The sequence below is a fragment of the Oncorhynchus masou genome, unplaced genomic scaffold (assembly GCF_036934945.1).
Source record: "Oncorhynchus masou masou isolate Uvic2021 unplaced genomic scaffold, UVic_Omas_1.1 unplaced_scaffold_540, whole genome shotgun sequence".
Classification (NCBI taxonomy): domain Eukaryota; kingdom Metazoa; phylum Chordata; class Actinopteri; order Salmoniformes; family Salmonidae; genus Oncorhynchus; species Oncorhynchus masou.
In genome coordinates this window covers 67,950-90,000 of record NW_027011812.1, presented here as the reverse complement: position 1 = coordinate 90,000, position 22,051 = coordinate 67,950, and the positions used below count along the sequence as shown (strand labels likewise).

At 49.3% G+C, this 22,051-nt stretch overlaps 1 protein-coding gene across 1 annotated transcript in view; it reads left to right on the top strand.

The window, feature by feature from the left end:
- Window positions 1–22,051, top strand: part of ano2b (anoctamin 2b) — a 128,117-nt gene that overhangs the window by 45,501 nt on the left and 60,565 nt on the right. Inside the window, exons 12-13 of the mRNA XM_064962388.1 lie at window positions 431–513; window positions 15,852–15,956. Of these exons, the coding sequence (XP_064818460.1) occupies window positions 431–513; window positions 15,852–15,956 (188 nt within the window). The remainder of the gene's footprint in view (window positions 1–430; window positions 514–15,851; window positions 15,957–22,051) is intronic.

Sequence of the window (22,051 nt, the reverse complement as noted above, 5' to 3'; positions counted from 1 at the left end):
CGTCAGCCAGTCCGTTGGCCTGTCCGTCGGCTAGCCCATCAGCCAGCCCGTCTGTGGGGGGCCAGGTCTGCGTATTATTAGACACAGTAGGACCTCTGGGGGTGTAACCAGAGTGTAACCCCTCGCTGCTCTGCTACCACTGTCTCAGGTTTCCTCTGCTAGAGTTGGTGGACCCATATTCACATGTCTGTGATCATGTCGGCGGCAGGGTAGCCTAGTGGTTAGAGCGTTGGACTAGTAACCGGAAGGTTGCGAGTTCAAACCCCAAAGCTGAAATCTGTCGTTCTGCCCCTGAACAGGCAGTTAGCCCACTGTTCCCAGGCCGTCATTGAAAATAAGAATTTGTTCTTAACTGGTTAAATAAAGGTAAAATTAAATGTCTGTGTGTGTCTGTGATCATGTCTAAGTCTGTGTGTGTCTGTGTGTGTAGTTGCGACGTTCCTGGAGCACTGGAAGCGTCGTCAGATCAGTTTGAACCACAGCTGGGACCTCACAGGACTAGAGGAAGAGGAGGTACACACCATTACATATCACACCCCACAGCCTCACAGGACGAGAGGAAGAGGAGGTACACACCATTACATATCACACCCCACAGGACTAGAGGAAGAGGAGGTACACACCATTACATATCACACCCCACAGGACTAGAGGAAGAGGAGGTACACACCATTACATATCACACCCCACAGGACTAGAGGAAGAGGAGGTACACACCATTACATATCACACCCCACAGGACTAGAGGAAGAGGAGGTACACACCATTACATATCACACCCCACAGGACTAGAGGAAGAGGAGGTACACACCATTACATATCACACCCCACAGGACTAGAGGAGGAGGAGGTACACACCATTTACATATCACACCCCACAGGACTAGAGGAAGAGGAGGTACACACCATTACATATCACACCCCACAGCCTCACAGGACTAGAGGAAGAGGAGGTACACACCATTACATATCACACCCCACAGGACTAGAGGAAGAGGAGGTACACCCCATTACATATCACACCCCACAGGACTAGAGGAAGAGGAGGTACACACCATTACATATCACACCCCACAGGACTAGAGGAAGAGGAGGTACACCCCATTACATATCACACCCCACAGGACTAGAGGAAGAGGAGGTACACACCATTACATATCACAGCCCACAGCCTCACAGGACTAGAGGAAGAGGAGGTACACACCATTACATATCACACCCCACAGGACTAGAGGAAGAGGAGGTACACACCATTACATATCACACCCCACAGGACTAGAGGAAGAGGAGGCACACACCATTACATATCACACCCCACAGCCTCAGATGACTAGAGGAGGAGGAGGTACACACCATTACATATCACACCCCACAGGACTAGAGGAAGAGGAGGTACACACCATTACATATCACACCCCACAGGACTAGAGGAAGAGGAGGTACACACCATTACATATCACACCCCACAGGACTAGAGGAGGAGGAGGTACACACCATTACATATCACACCCCACAGGACTAGAGGAAGAGGAGGTACACACCATTACATATCACACCCCACAGCCTCACAGGACTAGAGGAGGAGGAGGTACACACCATTACATATCACACCCCACAGGACTAGAGGAAGAGGAGGTACACACCATTACATATCACAGCCTCACAGGACTAGAGGAAGAGGAGGTACACCCCATTACATATCACACCCCACAGGACTAGAGGAAGAGGAGGTACACACCATTACATATCACAGCCCACAGCCTCACAGGACTAGAGGAAGAGGAGGTACACACCATTACATATCACACCCCACAGGACTAGAGGAAGAGGAGGTACACACCATTACATATCACACCCCACAGGACTAGAGGAAGAGGAGGCACACACCATTACATATCACACCCCACAGCCTCAGATGACTAGAGGAGGAGGAGGTACACACCATTACATATCACACCCCACAGGACTAGAGGAAGAGGAGGTACACACCATTACATATCACACCCCACAGGACTAGAGGAAGAGGGAGGTACACACCATTACATATCACACCCCACAGGACTAGAGGAGGAGGAGGTACACACCATTACATATCACACCCCACAGGACTAGAGGAAGAGGAGGTACACACCATTACATATCACACCCCACAGCCTCACAGGACTAGAGGAGGAGGAGGTACACACCATTACATATCACACCCCACAGGACTAGAGGAAGAGGAGGTACACACCATTACATATCACAGCCTCACAGGACTAGAGGAAGAGGAGGTACATACCATTACATATCACACCCCACAGGACTAGAGGAAGAGGAGGTACACACCATTACATATCACACCCCACAGCCCCACAGGACTAGAGGAGGAGGAGGTACACACCATTACATATCACACCCCACAGGACTAGAGGAAGAGGAGGTACACACCATTACATATCACACCCCACAGGACTAGAGGAAGAGGAGGTACACACCATTACATATCACACCCCACAGCCTCACAGGACTAGAGGAAGAGGAGGTACACACCATTACATATCACACCCCACAGGACTAGAGGAAGAGGAGGTACACACCATTACATATCACAGCCTCACAGGACTAGAGGAAGAGGAGGTACATACCATTACATATCACAGCCTCACAGGACTAGAGGAGGAGGAGGTACACACCATTACATATCACACCCCACAGGACTAGAGGAAGAGGAGGTACACACCATTACATATCACACCCCACAGGACTAGAGGAAGAGGAGGTACACACCATTACATATCACACCCCACAGGACTAGAGGAAGAGGAGGTACACACCATTACATATCACACCCCACAGCCTCACAGGACTAGAGGAAGAGGAGGTACACACCATTACATATCACACCCCACAGGACTAGAGGAAGAGGAGGTACACAACATTACATATCACAGCCTCACAGGACTAGAGGAAGAGGAGGTACACACCATTACATATCACAGCCTCACAGGACTAGAGGGAGAGGAGGTACACACCATTACATATCACACCCCACAGGACTAGAGGAAGAGGAGGTACACACCATTACATATCACACCCCACAGGACTAGAGGAAGAGGAGGTACACACCATTACATATCACACCCCACAGGACTAGAGGAAGAGGAGGCACACACCATTACATATCACACCCCACAGGACGAGAGGGAGAGGAGGTACACACCATTACATATCACACCCCACAGCCTCACAGGACTAGAGGAAGAGGAGGTACACACCATTACATATCACACCCCACAGGACTAGAGGAAGAGGAGGTACACACCATTACATATCACACCCCACAGCCTCACAGGACTAGAGGAAGAGGAGGTACACACCATTACATATCACACCCCACAGGACTAGAGGAAGAGGAGGTACACACCATTACATATAACAGCCTCACAGGACTAGAGGAAGAGGAGGTACACACCATTACATATCACACCCCACAGGACTAGAGGAAGAGGAGGTACACACCATTAAATATCACACCCCACAGGACTAGAGGAAGAGGAGGTACACACCATTACATATCACACCCCACAGCCCCACAGGACTAGAGGAGGAGGAGGTACACACCATTACATATCACACCCCACAGCCTCACAGGACTAGAGGAAGAGGAGGTACACACCATTACATATCACACCCCACAGGACTAGAGGAAGAGGAGGTACACACCATTACATATCACACCCCAGAGCCTCACAGGACTAGAGGAAGAGGAGGTACACACCATTACATATCACACCCCACAGCCTCACAGGACTAGAGGAAGAGGAGGTACACACCATTACATATCACACCCCACAGGACTAGAGGAAGAGGAGGTACACACCATTACATATCACACCCCACAGCCTCACAGGACGAGAGGAAGAGGAGGTACACACCATTACATATCACACCCCACAGGACTAGAGGAGGAGGAGGTACACACCATTACATATCACACCCCACAGGACTAGAGGAAGAGGAGGTACACACCATTACATATCACACCCCACAGCCTCACAGGACTAGAGGAGGAGGAGGTACATTTTCATTTACATTTAAGTCATTTAGCAGACGCTCTTATCCAGAGGTACACACCATTACATATCACACCCCACAGGACTAGAGGAAGAGGAGGTACACACCATTACATATCACAGCCTCACAGGACTAGAGGAAGAGGAGGTACACACCATTACATATCACAGCCTTACAGGACTAGAGGAAGAGGAGGTACACACCATTACATATCACACCCCACAGCCTTACAGGACTAGAGGAAGAGGAGGTACACACCATTACATATCACAGCCCACAGGACTAGAGGAAGAGGAGGTACATACCATTACATATCACACACCACAGGACTAGAGGAAGAGGAGTTACACACCATTACATATCACACCCCACAGCCTCACAGGACTAGAGGAAGAGGAGGTACACACCATTACATATCACACCCCACAGGACTAGAGGAGGAGGAGGTACACACCATTACATATCACACCCCACAGGACTAGAGGAAGAGGAGGTACACACCATTACATATCACAACCCACAGCCTCACAGGACTAGAGGAAGAGGAGGTACACACCATTACATATCACAGCCTCACAGGACTAGAGGAAGAGGAGGTACACACCATTACATATCACAGCCTTACAGGACTAGAGGAAGAGGAGGTACACACCATTACATATCACAGCCTTACAGGACTAGAGGAAGAGGAGATGCACACCATTACATATCACACCCCACAGGACTAGAGGAAGAGGAGGTACACACCATTACATATCACACCCCACAGGACTAGAGGAAGAGGAGGTACACACCATTACATATCACACCCCACAGCCTCACAGGACTAGAGGAAGAGGAGGTACACACCATTACATATCACACCCCACAGGACTAGAGGAAGAGGAGGTACACACCATTACATATCACAGCCTTACAGGACTAGAGGAAGAGGAGGTACACACCATTACATATCACACCCCACAGCCTCACAGGACTAGAGGAAGAGGAGGTACACACCATTACATATCACACCCCACAGGACTAGAGGAAGAGGAGGTACACACCATTACATATCACAGCCCACAGCCTCACAGGACTAGAGGAAGAGGAGGTACACACCATTACATATCACACCCCACAGGACTAGAGGAAGAGGAGGTACACACCATTACATATCACACCCCACAGCCTCACAGGACTAGAGGAAGAGGAGGTACACACCATTACATATCACAGCCTCACAGCCTCACAGGACGAGAGGAAGAGGAGGTACACACCATTACATATCACACCCCACAGCCTCACAGGACTAGAGGAAGAGGAGGTACACACCATTACATATCACAGCCCACAGGACTAGAGGAAGAGGAGGTACACACAATTACATATCACACCCCACAGCCTCACAGGACTAGAGGAGGAGGAGGTACACACCATTACATATCACACCCCACAGGACTAGAGGAAGAGGAGGTACACACCATTACATATCACACCCCACAGCCTCACAGGACTAGAGGAAGAGGAGGTACACACCATTACATATCACACCCCACAGCCTCACAGGACTAGAGGAGGAGGAGGTACACACCATTACATATCACACCCCACGGGACTAGAGGAAGAGGAGGTACACACCATTACATATCACACCCCACAGGACTAGAGGAAGAGGAGGTACACACCATTACATATCACACCCCACAGGACTAGAGGAAGAGGAGGTACACACCATTACATATCACACCCCACAGGACTAGAGGAAGAGGAGGTACACACCATTACATATCACACCCCACAGGACTAGAGGAGGAGGAGGTACACACCATTACATATCACACCCCACAGGACTAGAGGAAGAGGAGGTACACACCATTACATATCACACCCCACAGCCTCACAGGACTAGAGGAAGAGGAGGTACACACCATTACATATCACACCCCACAGGACTAGAGGAAGAGGAGGTACACACCATTACATATCACACCCCACAGGACTAGAGGAAGAGGAGGTACATACCATTACATATCACACCCCACAGGACTAGAGGAAGAGGAGGTACACACCATTACATATCACACCCCACAGCCTCACAGGACTAGAGGAAGAGGAGGTACACACCATTACATATCACACCCCACAGGACTAGAGGAAGAGGAGGTACACACCATTACATATCACACCCCACAGGACTAGAGGAAGAGGAGGTACACACCATTACATATCACACCCCACAGGACTAGAGGAAGAGGAGGTACACACCATTACATATCACAGCCCACAGCCTTACAGGACTAGAGGAAGAGGAGGTACACACCATTACATATCACACCCCACAGGACTAGAGGAAGAGGAGGTACACACCATTACATATCACAGCCCACAGCCTCACAGGACTAGAGGAAGAGGAGGTACACACCATTACATATCACACCCCACAGCCTTACAGGACTAGAGGAAGAGGAGGTACATACCATTACATATCACAGCCCACAGCCTCACAGGACTAGAGGAAGAGGAGGTACACACCATTACATATCACACCCCACCGCCTTACAGGACTAGAGGAAGAGGAGGTACACACCATTACATATCACACCCCACAGGACTAGAGGAAGAGGAGGTACATACCATTACATATCACACCCCACAGCCTCACCATTACATATCACAGCCTCACAGGACTAGAGGAAGAGGAGGTACACACCATTACATATCACAGCCTCACAGGACTAGAGGAAGAGGAGGTACACACCATTACATATCACACCCCACAGGACTAGAGGAAGAGGAGGTACACACCATTACATATCACACCCCACAGGACTAGAGGAAGAGGAGGTACACACCATTACATATCACACCCCACAGCCTTACAGGACTAGAGGAGGAGGAGGTACACACCATTAACTTGATGGTTACTATACTCCACTCCTTAATGGTCAGGTTACTATACTCCACTCCTTAATGGTCAGGTTACTATACTCCACTCCTTAATGGTTACTATACCCCACTCCTTAATGGTCAGGTTACTATACTCCACTCCTTAATGGTCAGGTTACTATACTCCACTCCTTAATGGTCAGGTTACTATACTCCACTCCTTAATGGTCAGGTTACTATACTCCACTCCTTAATGGTCAGGTTACTATACTCCACTCCTTAATGGTTACTATACTCCACTCCTTAATGGTCAGGTTACTATACCCCACTCCTTAATGGTCAGGTAACTATACTCCACTCCTTAATGGTCAGGTTACTATACTCCACTTCTTAATGGTTACTATGCTCCACTCCTTAATGGTCAGGTTACTATACTCCACTCCTTAATGGTTACTATACTCCACTCCTTAATGGTTACTATACTCCACTCCTTAATGGTCAGGTTACTATACTCCACTCCATAAATGGCCAGGTTACTATACTCCACTCCTTAATGGTTACTATACTCCACTCCTTAATGGTCAGGTTACTATACTCCACTCCATAAATGGCCAGGTTACTATACTCCACTCCTTAATGGTTACTATACTCCACTCCTTAATGGTCAGGTTACTATACTCCGCCCCTTAATGGTTACTATACTACAATCCTTAATGGCCAGGTTACTATACGCCACTCCTTAATGGTTACTATACGCCACTCCTTAATGGTCAGGTTACTAAACTCCACTCCTTAATGGTTACTATACTCCACTCCTTAATGGTTACTATACTCCACTCCTTAATGGTTACTATAGTCCACTCCTTAATGGTTACTATACCCCACTCCTTAATGGGCAGGTTACTATATGCCACTCCTTAATGGTTACTATACTCCACCCCTTAATGGTCAGGTTACTATACTCCACTCCTTAATGGTCAGGTTACTATACTCCACTCCTTAATGGTCAGGTTACTATACTCCACTCCTTAATGGTTACTATACTCCACTCCTTAATGGTTACTATACTCCACTCCTTAATGGTTACTATACTCCTCTCCTTAATGGTCAGGTTACTATACTCCACTCCTTAATGTTTACTATACGCCACTCCTTAATGGTTACTATACGCCACTCCTTAATGGTTACTATACGCCACTCCTTAATGGTCAGGTTACTATACGCCACTCCTTAATGGTTACTATACTCCACTCCTTAATGGTCAGGTTACTATACTCCACTCCTTAATGGTCAGGTTACTATACTCCACTCCTTAATGGTCAGGTTACTATACTCCACTCCTTAATGGTTACTATACTCCACTCCTTAATGGTTACTATGCTCCACTCCTTAATGGTTACTATACTCCACTCCTTAATGGTCAGGTTACTATACTCCACTCCTTAATGTTTACTATACGCCACTCCTTAATGGTTACTATACGCCACTCCTTAATGGTTACTATACGCCACTCCTTAATGGTCAGGTTACTATACGCCACTCCTTAATGGTTACTATACGCCACTCCTTAATGGTCAGGTTACTATACGCCACTCCTTAATGGTCAGGTTACTATACTCCACTCCTTAATGGTTACTATACGCCACTCCTTAATGGTTACTATATGCCACTCCTTAATGGTTACTATACGCCACTCCTTAATGGTCAGGTTACTATACGCCATTCCTTAATGGTTACTATACGCCACTCCTTAATGGTTACTATACGCCACTCCTTAATGGTTACTATACTCCACTCCTTAATGATAAGGTTACTATACGCCACTCCTTAATGGTCAGGTTACTATACTCCACTCCTTAATGGTCAGGTTACTATACTCCACTCCTTAATGGTTACTATACTCCACTCCTTAATGGTCAGGTTACTATACTCCACTCCTTAATGGTCAGGTTACTATACGCCACTCCTTAATGGTTACTATACGCCACTCCTTAATGGTTACTATACGCCACTCCTTAATGGTTACTATACTCCACTCCTTAATGGTCAGGTTACTATACGCCACTCCTTAATGGTCAGGTTACTATACTCCACTCCTTAATGGTCAGGTTACTATACGCCACTCCTTAATGGTTACTATACGCCACTCCTTAATGGTCAGGTTACTATACGCCACTCCTTAATGGTTACTATACTCCACTCCTTAATGGTCAGGTTACTATACGCCACTCCTTAATGGTTCCTATACGCCACACCTTAATGGTCAGGTTACTATACTCCACTCCTTAATGGTTACTATACCCCACTCCTTAATGGTCAGGTTGCTATACTCCACTCCTTAATGGTCAGGTTACTATACTCCACTCCTTAATGGTTACTATACGCCACTCCTTAAGGGTTACTATACTCCACTCCTTAATGGTCAGGTTACTATACCCCACTCCTTAATGGTCAGGTTACTATACTCCACTCCTTAATGGTCAGGTTACTATACTCCACTTCTTAATGGTTACTATGCTCCACTCCTTAATGGTCAGGTTACTATACTCCACTCCTTAATGGTTACTATAATCCACTCCTTAATGGTCAGGTTACTATACTCCACTCCTTAATGGCCAGGTTACTATACTCCACTCCTTAATGGTTACTATACTCCACTCCTTAATGGTCAGGTTACTATACTCCACTCCTTAATGGTCAGGTTACTATACTCCACTCCTTAATGGCCAGGTTACTATACTCCACTCCTTAATGGTTACTATACCCACTCCTTAATGGTCAGGTTACTATACTCCACTCCTTAATGGTCAGGTTACTATACTCCACTCCTTAATGGTCAGGTTACTATACTCCACTCCTTAATGGTTACTATACCCCACTGCTTAATGGTCAGGTTACTATACTCCACTCCTTAATGGTTACTATACGCCACTCCTTAAGGGTTACTATACTCCACTCCTTAATGGTCAGGTTACTATACCCCACTCCTTAATGGTCAGGTTACTATACTCCACTCCTTAATGGTCAGGTTACTATACTCCACTTCTTAATGGTTACTATGCTCCACTCCTTAATGGTCAGGTTACTATACTCCACTCCTTAATGGTTACTATAATCCACTCCTTAATGGTCAGGTTACTATACTCCACTCCTTAATGGCCAGGTCACTATACTCCACTCCTTAATGGTTACTATACTCCACTCCTTAATGGTCAGGTTACTATACTCCACTCCTTAATGGTCAGGTTACTATACTCCACTCCTTAATGGCCAGGTTACTATACTCCACTCCTTAATGGTTACTATACCCCACTCCTTAATGGTCAGGTTACTATACTCCACTCCTTAATGGTCAGGTTACTATACTCCACTCCTTAATGGTCAGGTTACTATACTCCACTCCTTAATGGTTACTATACCCCACTGCTTAATGGTCAGGTTACTATACTCCACTCCTTAATGGTTACTATACCCCACTCCTTAATGGTCAGGTTACTATACTCCACTCCTTAATGGTCAGGTTACTATACTCCACTCCTTAATGGTTACTATACTCCACTCCTTAAGGGTTACTATACTCCACTCCTTAATGGTCAGGTTACTATACCCCACTCCTTAATGGTCAGGTTACTATACTCCACTCCTTAATGGTTACTATACTCCACTCCTTAATGGTTACTATACTCCACTCCTTAATGGTCAGGTTACTATACTCCACTCCTTAATGGCCAGGTTACTATACTCCACTCCTTAATGGTTACTATACTCCACTCATTAATGGTCAGGTTACTATACTCCACCCCTTAATGGTTACTATACTCCAATCCTTAATGGCCAGGTTACTATACGCCACTCCTTAATGGTTACTATACGCCACTCCTTAATGGTCAGGTTACTATACTCCACCCCTTGATGGTTACTATACTCCACCCCTTGATGGTTACTATACTCCACTCCTTAATGGCCAGGTTACTATACGCCACTCCTTAATGGTTACTATACTCCACTCCTTAATGGTCAGGTTACTATACCCCACTCCTTAATGGTCAGGTTACTATACTCCACTCCTTAATGGTCAGGTTACTATACTCCACTTCTTAATGGTTACTATGCTCCACTCCTTAATGGTCAGGTTACTATACTCCACTCCTTAATGGTTACTATACTCCACTCCTTAATGGTTACTATACTCCACTGCTTAATGGTCAGGTTACTATACGCCACTCCTTAATGGTTACTATACTCCACTCCTTAATGGTCAGGTTACTATACTCCACTCCTTAATGGTTACTATACCCCACTCCTTAATGGTTACTATACGCCACTCCTTAATGGTCAGGTTACTATACTCCACTCCTTAATGGTCAGGTTACTATACTCCACTCCTTAATGGTTACTATACTCCACTCCTTAATGGTTACTATACTCCACTCCTTAATGGTTACTATACGCCACTCCTTAATGGTTACTATACTCCACTCCTTAATGGTTACTATACTCCACTCCTTAATGGTTACTATACGCCACTCCTTAATGGTCAGGTTACTATACTCCACTCCTTAATGGTCAGGTTACTATACTCCACTCCTTAATGGTCAGGTTACTATACTCCACTCCTTAATGGTTACTATACTCCATGCCTTAATGGTCAGGTTACTATACTCCACTCCTTAATGGTCAGGTTACTATACTCCACTCCTTAATGGTCAGGTTACTATACTCCACTCCTTAATGGTCAGGTTACTATATGCCACTCCTTAATGGTTACTATACTCCACCCCTTAATGGTTACTATACGCCACTCCTTAATGGTTACTATACTCCACTCCTTAATGGTTACTATACGCCACTCCTTAATGGTCAGGTTACTATACTCCACTGCTTAATGGTTACTATACTCCACCCCTTAATGGTTACTATACGCCACTCCTTAATGGTCAGGTTACTATACTCCACTGCTTAATGGTTACTATACTCCACTCCTTAATGGTCAGGTTACTATACTCCACTCCTTAATGGTTACTATACTCCACCCCTTAATGGTTACTATACGCCACTCCTTAATGGTCAGGTTACTATACTCCACTGCTTAATGGTTACTATACTCCACCCCTTAATGGTTACTATACACCACTCCTTAATGGTCAGGTTACTATACTCCACTGCTTAATGGTTACTATACTCCACTCCTTAATGGTCAGGTTACTATACTCCACTGCTTAATGGTTACTATACTCCACTCCTTAATGGTCAGGTTACTATACTCCACTGCTTAATGGTTACTATACTCCACTCCTTAATGGTCAGGTTACTATACTCCACTCCTTAATTGTTACTATACTCAACTCCTTAATGGTCAGGTTACTATACTCCAATCCTTAATGGCCAGGTTACTATACGCCACTCCTTAATGGTTACTATACGCCACTCATTAATGGTCAGGTTACTAAACTCCACTCCTTAATGGTTACTATACTCCACTCCTTAATGGTCAGGTTACTATACTCCACTCCTTAATGGTTACTTTACCCCACTCCTTAATGGTTACTATACGCCACTCCTTAATGGTCAGGTTACTATACTCCACTCCTTAATGGTCAGGTTACTATACTCCACTCCTTAATGGTCAGGTTACTATACTCCACTCCTTAATGGTTACTATACTCCACTCCTTAATGGTTACTATACTCCACTCCTTAATGGTTACTATACTCCACTCCTTAATGGTCAGGTTACTATACTCCACTCCTTAATGGTCAGGTTACTATACTCCACTCCTTAATGGGTACTATACTCCACTCCTTAATGGTCAGGTTACTATACTCCACTCCTTAATGGTCAGGTTACTATACTCCACTCCTTAATGGTCAGGTTACTATACTCCACTCCTTAATGGTCAGGTTACTATACTCCACCCCTTAATGGTTACTATACTCCACCCCTTAATGGTTACTATACTCCACCCCTTAATGGTTACTATACTCCACCCCTTAATGGTTACTATACTCCACTCCTTAATGGTTACTATACGCCACTCCTTAATGGTTACTATACTCCACTCCTTAATGGTTACTATACTCCACTCCTAAATGGTTACTATACTCCACTCCTTAATGGTCAGGTTACTATACTCCGCTCCTTAATGGTTACTATACGCCACTCCTTAATGGTCAGGTTACTATACTCCACTCCTTAATGGTCATGTTACTATACGCCACTCCTTAATGGTCAGGTTACTATACTCCACTCCTTAATGGTCAGGTTACTATACTCCACTCCTTAATGGTTACTATACGCCACTCCTTAATGGTCAGGTTACTATACGCCACTCCTTAATGGTTACTATACGCCACTCCTTAATGGTCAGGTTACTATACGCCACTCCTTAATGGTCAGGTTACTATACACCACTCCTTAATGGTCATGTTACTAAACTCCACTCCTTAATGGTTACTATACGCTACTCCTTAATGGTCAGGTTACTATACGCCACTCCTTAATGGTTACTATACGCCACTCCTTAATGGTCAGGTTACTATACTCCACTCCTTAATGGTTACTATTCTCCACTCCTTAATGGTCAGGTTACTATACGCCACTCCTTAATGGTCAGGTTACTATACTCCACTCCTTAATGGTCAGGTTACTATACTCCACTCCTTAATGGTTACTATACGCCACTCCTTAATGGTCAGGTTACTATACGCCACTCCTTAATGGTTACTATACGCCACTCCTTAATGGTCAGGTTACTATACGCCACTCCTTAATGGTTACTATACGCCACTCCTTAATGGTTACTATACGCCACTCCTTAATGGTTACTATACTCCACTCCTTAATGGTTACTATACGCCTCTCCTTAATGGTTACTATACTCCACTCCTTAATGGTTACTATACTCCACTCCTTAATGGTTACTATACGCCACTCCTTAATGGTCAGGTTACTATACTCCACTCCTTAATGGTCAGGTTACTATACGCCACTCCTTAATGTTTACTATACGCCACTCCTTAATGGTTACTATACTCCACTCCTTAATGGTCAGGTTACTATACGCCACTCCTTAATGGTTACTATACGCCACTCCTTAATGGTTACTATACGCCACTCCTTAATGGTTACTATACGCCACTCCTTAATGGTCAGGTTACTATACTCCACTCCTTAATGGTCAGGTTACTATACGCCACTCCTTAATGGTTACTATACGCCACTCCTTAATGGTTACTATACTCCACTCCTTAATGGTCAGGTTACTATACTCCACTCCTTAAGGGTTACTATACTCCACTCCTTAATGGTTACTATACGCCACTCCTTAATGGTCAGGTTACTATACTCCACTCCTTAATGTTTACTATACGCCACTCCTTAATGGTTACTATACGCCACTCCTTAATGGTCAGGTTACTATACGCCACTCCTTAATGGTTACTATACTCCACTCCTTAAGGGTTACTATACTCCACTCCTTAATGGTCAGGTTACTATACGCCACTCCTTAATGGTCAGGTTACTATACTCCACTCCTTAATGGTCAGGTTACTATACTCCACCCCTTAATGGTTACTATACTCCACTCCTTAATGGTTTCTATACTCCACTCCTTAATGGTTACTATACTCCACTCCTTAATGGTCAGGTTACTATACTCCACCCCTTAAGGGTTACTATATGCCACTCCTTAATTTTCAGGTTACTATACTCCACTCCTTAATGGTCAGGTTACTATACTCCACTCCTTAATGGTCAGGTTTCTATACTCCACTCCTTAATGGTTACTATACTCCACTCCTTAATGGTTACTATACGCCACTCCTTAATGGTTACTATACTCCACTCATTAATGGTCAGGTTACTATACGCCACTCCTTAATGGTTACTATACGCCACTCCTTAATGGTCAGGTTACTATACTCCACTCCTTAATGGTTACTATACCCCACTGCTTAATGTTTACTATACTCCACTCCTTAATGGTTACTATACTCCAATCCTTAATGGTCAGGTTACTATACGCCACTCCTTAATGGTTACTATACGCCACTCCTTAATGGTTACTATACGCCACTCCTTAATGGTTACTATACTCCAATCCTTAATGGTTACTATACTCCAATCCTTAATGGTCAGGTTACTATACTCCAATCCTTAATGGTCAGGTTACTATACTCCACTCCTTAATGGTCAGGTTACTATACGCCACTCCTTAATGGTTACTATACGCCACTCCTTAATGGTTACTATACTCCAATCCTTAATGGTCAGGTTACTATACTCCACTCCTTAATGGTCAGGTTACTATACGCCACTCCTTAATGGTTACTATACGCCACTCCTTAATGGTTACTATACGCCACTCCTTAATGGTTACTATACGCCACTCCTTAATGGTTACTATACGCCACTCCTTAATGGTTACTATACTCAACTCCTTAATGGTCAGGTTACTATACGCCACTCCTTAATGGTTACTATACGCCACTCCTTAATGGTTACTATACTCAACTCCTTAATGGTCAGGTTACTATACGCCACTCCTTAATGGTCAGGTTACTATACGCCACTCCTTAATGGTTACTATACGCCACTCCTTAAGGGTTACTATACTCCACTCCTTAATTGTTACTATACTCCACTCCTTAATGGTTACTATGCGCCACTCCTTAATGGTTACTATACGCCACTCCTTAATGGTCAGGTTACTATACGCCACTCCTTAATGGTCAGGTTACTATACGCCACTCCTTAATGGTTACTATACTCCACTCCTTAATGGTTACTATACTCCACTCCTTAATGGTTACTATAGTCCACTCCTTAATGGTCAGGTTACTATACTCCACTCCAACTGACACCAGTCCAGGTCCTCATCACTGACTGACCATCAGAACAAATGAACCGGTCTCTCTTCTCCCCAGGACCACCCGAGGCCCAAGTATGAAACCGTCCTGCTCGAGAAGAGACAGATGATGAGGAACAAGGAGAAGAAGAACGAGAAAAAGAAGAAGAAGAAGAAGATTGAGGTGGGGATATCTTGTACTCCCCCCAGGATTTAAACCCCTCAACTGGTGTTTGATCTGTTGCTAATGTACAAACACCAGCTTTCTACAGGTAGAAAGCCCAGGGGGACTGAGTAGAGATGGGGGGGGTGCTACGGTATAGAAAGCCCAGGGGGACTGAGTTGAGATGGGGGGTGCTACGGTATAGAAAGCCCAGGGGGCTGAGTAGAGATGGGGGTGCTACGGTATAGAAAGCCCAGGGGGACTGAGTTGAGATGGGGGGTGCTACGGTATAGAAAGTCCAGGAGGACTGAGTAGAGATGGGGGTGCTACGGTATAGAAAGCCCAGGGGGACTGAGTAGAGATGGGGGGTGCTACGGTATAGAAAGTCCAGGGGGACTGAGTAGAGATGGGGGGGGGGGGTGCTACGGTATAGAAAGTCCAGGGGGACTGAGTAGAGATGGGGGAGGAGGGGGCTACGGTATAGAAAGTCCAGGGGGACTGAGTAGAGATGGGGGGAGGAGGGGGGCTACGGTATAGAAAGTCCAGGGGGACTGAGTAGAGATGGGGGGAGGAGGGGGCTACGGTATAGAAAGCCCAGGGGGACTGAGTAGAGATGGGGGGGGAGGGGTGCTACGGTATAGAAAGTCCAGGGGGACTGAGTAGAGATGGGGGGAGGAGGGGGGCTACGGTATAGAAAGCCCAGGGGGACTGAGTAGAGATGGGGGGAGGGGGCTACGGTATAGAAAGCCCAGGGGGACTGAGTAGAGATGGGGGAGGGGAGGGGAGGGGGCTACGGTATAGAAAGTCCAGGGGGACTGAGTAGAGATGGGGGGAGGAGGGGGCTACGGTATAGAAAGCCCAGGGGGACTGAGTAGAGATGGGGGAGGAGGGGGCTACGGTATAGAAAGCCCAGGGGGACTGAGTAGAGATGGGGGGAGGAGGGGGCTACGGTATAGAAAGCCCAGGGGGACTGAGTAGAGATGGGGGAGGAGGGGGGGCTACGGTATAGAAAGTCCAGGGGGACTGAGTAGATGATGGGGGGAGGAGGGGGCTACGGTATAGAAAGCCCAGGGGGACTGAGTAGAGATGGGGGGGGAGGGGGCTACGGTATAGAAAGTCCAGGGGGCTGAGTAGAGATGGGGGGAGGGGGCTACGGTATAGAAAGTCCAGGGGGGCTGAGTAGAGATGGGGGGGGGAGGGGGCTACGGTATAGAAAGTCCAGGGGGACTGAGTAGAGATGGGGGGAGGAGGGGGCTACGGTATAGAAAGTCCAGGGGGCTGAGTAGAGATGGGGGGAGGAGGGGGCTACGGTATAGAAAGTCCAGGGGGACTGAGTAGAGATGGGGGGGGAGGAGGGGGCTACGGTATAGAAAGTCCAGGGGGGCTGAGTAGAGATGGGGGGAGGGGGCTACGGTATAGAAAGTCCAGGGGGACTGAGTAGAGATGGGGGGGGAGGGGGCTACGGTATAGAAAGTCCAGGGGGACTGAGTAGAGATGGGGGGGGGAGGGGGGCTACGGTATAGAAAGCCCAGGGGGCTGAGTAGAGATGGGGGAGGAGGGGGGCTACGGTATAGAAAGTCCAGGGGGGCTGAGTAGAGATGGGGGGAGGGGGGCTACGGTATAGAAAGTCCAGGGGGCTGAGTAGAGATGGGGGAGGAGGGGGCTACGGTATAGAAAGTCCAGGGGGGCTGAGTAGAGATGGGGGGGGGAGGGGGCTACGGTATAGAAAGTCCAGGGGGGCTGAGTAGAGATGGGGGAGGAGGGGGCTACGGTATAGAAAGCCCAGGGGGACTGAGTAGAGATGGGGGGGGGAGGGGGCTACGGTATAGAAAGCCCAGGGGGACTGAGTAGAGATGGGGGGGAGGGGGCTACGGTATAGAAAGCCCAGGGGGACTGAGTAGAGATGGGGGGGGGAGGGGGCTACGGTATAGAAAGCCCAGGGGGACTGAGTAGAGATGGGGGGGGGGGGGCTACGGTATAGAAAGCCCAGGGGGACTGAGTAGAGATGGGGGGGGAGGGGGGCTACGGTATAGAAAGCCCAGGGGGACTGAGTAGAGATGGGGGGGGGGAGGGGGCTACGGTATAGAAAGCCCAGGGGGACTGAGTAGAGATGGGGGGAGGGGGCTACGGTATAGAAAGCCCAGGGGGACTGAGTAGAGATGGGGGGGGAGGGGGGGCTACGGTATAGAAAGCCCAGGGGGACTGAGTAGAGATGGGGGGAGGGGGCTACGGTATAGAAAGCCCAGGGGGACTGAGTTGAGATGGGGGGCTACGGTATAGAAAGCCCAGGGGGACTGAGTAGAGATGGGGGGGGAGAGGGGGGGGCTACGGTATAGAAAGTCCAGGGGGCTGAGTAGAGATGGGGGGGGGAGGGGGCTACGGTATAGAAAGTCCAGGGGGCTGAGTAGAGATGGGGGAGGAGGGGGCTACGGTATAGAAAGCCCAGGGGGGCTGAGTAGAGATGGGGGAGGAGGGGGGCTACGGTATAGAAAGCCCAGGGGGACTGAGTAGAGATGGGGGGGGAGGGGGCTACGGTATAGAAAGCCCAGGGGGCTGAGTAGAGATGGGGGAGGAGGGGGCTACGGTATAGAAAGCCCAGGGGGACTGAGTAGAGATGGGGGGAGGGGGCTACGGTATAGAAAGTCCAGGGGGCTGAGTAGAGATGGGGGGGGGGGAGGGGGCTACGGTATAGAAAGTCCAGGGGGGCTGAGTAGAGATGGGGAGGAGGGGGCTACGGTATAGAAAGTCCAGGGGGGCTGAGTAGAGATGGGGGGGGGGGAGGGGGCTACGGTATAGAAAGTCCAGGGGGGCTGAGTAGAGATGGGGGAGGAGGGGGCTACGGTATAGAAAGTCCAGGGGGGCTGAGTAGAGATGGGGGAGGAGGGGGCTACGGTATAGAAAGTCCAGGGGGCTGAGTAGAGATGGGGGAGGAGGGGGCTACGGTATAGAAAGCCCAGGGGGACTGAGTAGAGATGGGGGGGAGGGGGCTACGGTATAGAAAGTCCAGGGGGACTGAGTAGAGATGGGGGGGGGAGGGGGCTACGGTATAGAAAGCCCAGGGGGACTGAGTAGAGATGGGGGGGGAGGAGGGGGCTACGGTATAGAAAGTCCAGGGGGACTGAGTAGAGATGGGGGGGGGGGGGGCTACGGTATAGAAAGCCCAGGGGGCTGAGTAGAGATGGGGGGGGGGGGAGGGGGCTACGGTATAGAAAGCCCAGGGGGGCTGAGTAGAGATGGGGGAGGAGGGGGCTACGGTATAGAAAGTCCAGGGGGCTGAGTAGAGATGGGGGGGGAGGGGGCTACGGTATAGAAAGTCCAGGGGGCTGAGTAGAGATGGGGGAGGAGGGGGGCTACGGTATAGAAAGTCCAGGGGGCTGAGTAGAGATGGGGGGAGGAGGGGGGCTACGGTATAGAAAGTCCAGGGGGCTGAGTAGAGATGGGGGAGGAGGGGGGCTACGGTATAGAAAGTCCAGGGGGCTGAGTAGAGATGGGGGAGGAGGGGGGCTACGGTATAGAAAGTCCAGGGGGCTGAGTAGAGATGGGGGAGGAGGGGGCTACGGTATAGAAAGCCCAGGGGGACTGAGTAGAGATGGGGGGGGAGGGGGCTACGGTATAGAAAGTCCAGGGGGACTGAGTAGAGATGGGGGGAGGGGGGCTACGGTATAGAAAGTCCAGGGGGGCTGAGTAGAGATGGGGGGGAGGGGTGCTACGGTATAGAAAGCCCAGGGGGACTGAGTAGAGATGGGGGGGGAGGGGGCTACGGTATAGAAAGCCCAGGGGGACTGAGTAGAGATGGGGGGGGGAGGGGGCTACGGTATAGAAAGCCCAGGGGGACTGAGTAGAGATGGGGGGGGGAGGGGGCTACGGTATAGAAAGTCCAGGGGGACTGAGTAGAGATGGGGGGGGAGGGGGCTACGGTATAGAAAGCCCAGGGGGCTGAGTAGAGACGGGGGGGGGGAGGCTACGGTATAGAAAGCCCAGGGGGGCTGAGTAGAGATGGGGGAGGGGGGCTACGGTATAGAAAGTCCAGGGGGACTGAGTAGAGATGGGGGGGGGGGGGCTACGGTATAGAAAGTCCAGGGGGACTGAGTAGAGATGGGGGGGAGGGGGCTACGGTATAGAAAGTCCAGGGGGACTGAGTAGAGACGGGGGGAGGGGGTGCTACGGTATAGAAAGTCCAGGGGGACTGAGTAGAGATGGGGGGGGGAGGGGGCTACGGTATAGAAAGTCCAGGGGGACTGAGTAGAGATGGGGGGAGGGGGCTACGGTATAGAAAGTCCAGGGGGACTGAGTAGAGATGGGGGGAGGGGGCTACGGTATAGAAAGTCCAGGGGGACTGAGTAGAGATGGGGGGGAGGGGGCTACGGTATAGAAAGTCCAGGGGGACTGAGTAGAGACGGGGGGGGGAGGGGGCTACGGTATAGAAAGCCCAGGGGGACTGAGTAGAGATGGGGGGGAGGAGGGGTGCTACGGTATAGAAAGTCCAGGGGGACTGAGTAGAGATGGGGGGAGGGGTGCTACGGTATAGAAAGCCCAGGGGGGCTGAGTAGAGATGGGGGGGGAGGAGGGGGGCTACGGTATAGAAAGCCCAGGGGGCTGAGTAGAGATGGGGGGAGGAGGGGGCTACGGTATAGAAAGCCCAGGGGGCTGAGTAGAGATGGGGGGGGTGCTACGGTATAGAAAGTCCAGGGGGACTGAGTAGAGATGGGGGGAGGGGGTGCTACAGTATAGAAAGCCCAGGGGGACTGAGTAGAGATGGGGGGAGGGGTGCTACGGTATAGAAAGTCCAGGGGGACTGAGTAGAGATGGGGGGGGAGGGGGTGCTACGGTATAGAAAGCCCAGGGGGCTGAGTAGAGATGGGGGGGGAGGGGGGAGGGGGCTACGGTATAGAAAGCCCAGGGGGCTGAGTAGAGATGGGGGGTGCTACGGTATAGAAAGCCCAGGGGGACTGAGTAGAGATGGGGGGTGCTACGGTATAGAAAGCCCAGGGGGGCTGAGTAGAGATGGGGGAGGGGGCTACGGTATAGAAAGTCCAGGGGGACTGAGTAGAGATGGGGGGAGGAGGGGGGCTACGGTATAGAAAGTCCAGGGGGACTGAGTAGAGATGGGGGAGGGAGGGGTGCTACGGTATAGAAAGTCCAGGGGGACTGAGTAGAGATGGGGGAGGAGGGGTGCTACGGTATAGAAAGTCCAGGGGGCTGAGTAGAGATGGGGGGGGAGGGGGCTACGGTATAGAAAGTCCAGGGGGACTGAGTAGAGATGGGGGGGGAGGAGGGGGCTACGGTATAGAAAGTCCAGGGGGCTGAGTAGAGATGGGGGGAGGAGGGGGGCTACGGTATAGAAAGTCCAGGGGGACTGAGTAGAGATGGGGGGAGGGGGGCTACGGTATAGAAAGCCCAGGGGGACTGAGTAGAGATGGGGGGGGGCTACGGTATAGAAAGCCCAGGGGGACTGAGTAGAGATGGGGGAGGAGGGGTGCTACGGTATAGAAAGTCCAGGGGGACTGAGTAGAGATGGGGGGGGAGGGGGCTACGGTATAGAAAGCCCAGGGGGCTGAGTAGAGATGGGGGGAGGGGGGCTACGGTATAGAAAGTCCAGGGGGCTGAGTAGAGATGGGGGGGGGGAGGGGTGCTACGGTATAGAAAGCCCAGGGGGACTGAGTAGAGATGGGGGGGAGGGTGCTACGGTATAGAAAGTCCAGGGGGACTGAGTAGAGATGGGGGGGGGGGGGCTACGGTATAGAAAGCCCAGGGGGCTGAGTAGAGATGGGGGGGGGAGGGGGCTACGGTATAGAAAGTCCAGGGGGGCTGAGTAGAGATGGGGGGAGGGGGCTACGGTATAGAAAGTCCAGGGGGCTGAGTAGAGATGGGGGGAGGGGGCTACGGTATAGAAAGCCCAGGGGGACTGAGTAGAGATGGGGGGGGAGGGGGGCTACGGTATAGAAAGTCCAGGGGGGCTGAGTAGAGATGGGGGGAGGGGTGCTACGGTATAGAAAGTCCAGGGGGACTGAGTAGAGATGGGGGGGGGGGGGCTACGGTATAGAAAGTCCAGGGGGACTGAGTAGAGATGGGGGGGGTGCTACGGTATAGAAAGTCCAGGGGGACTGAGTAGAGAT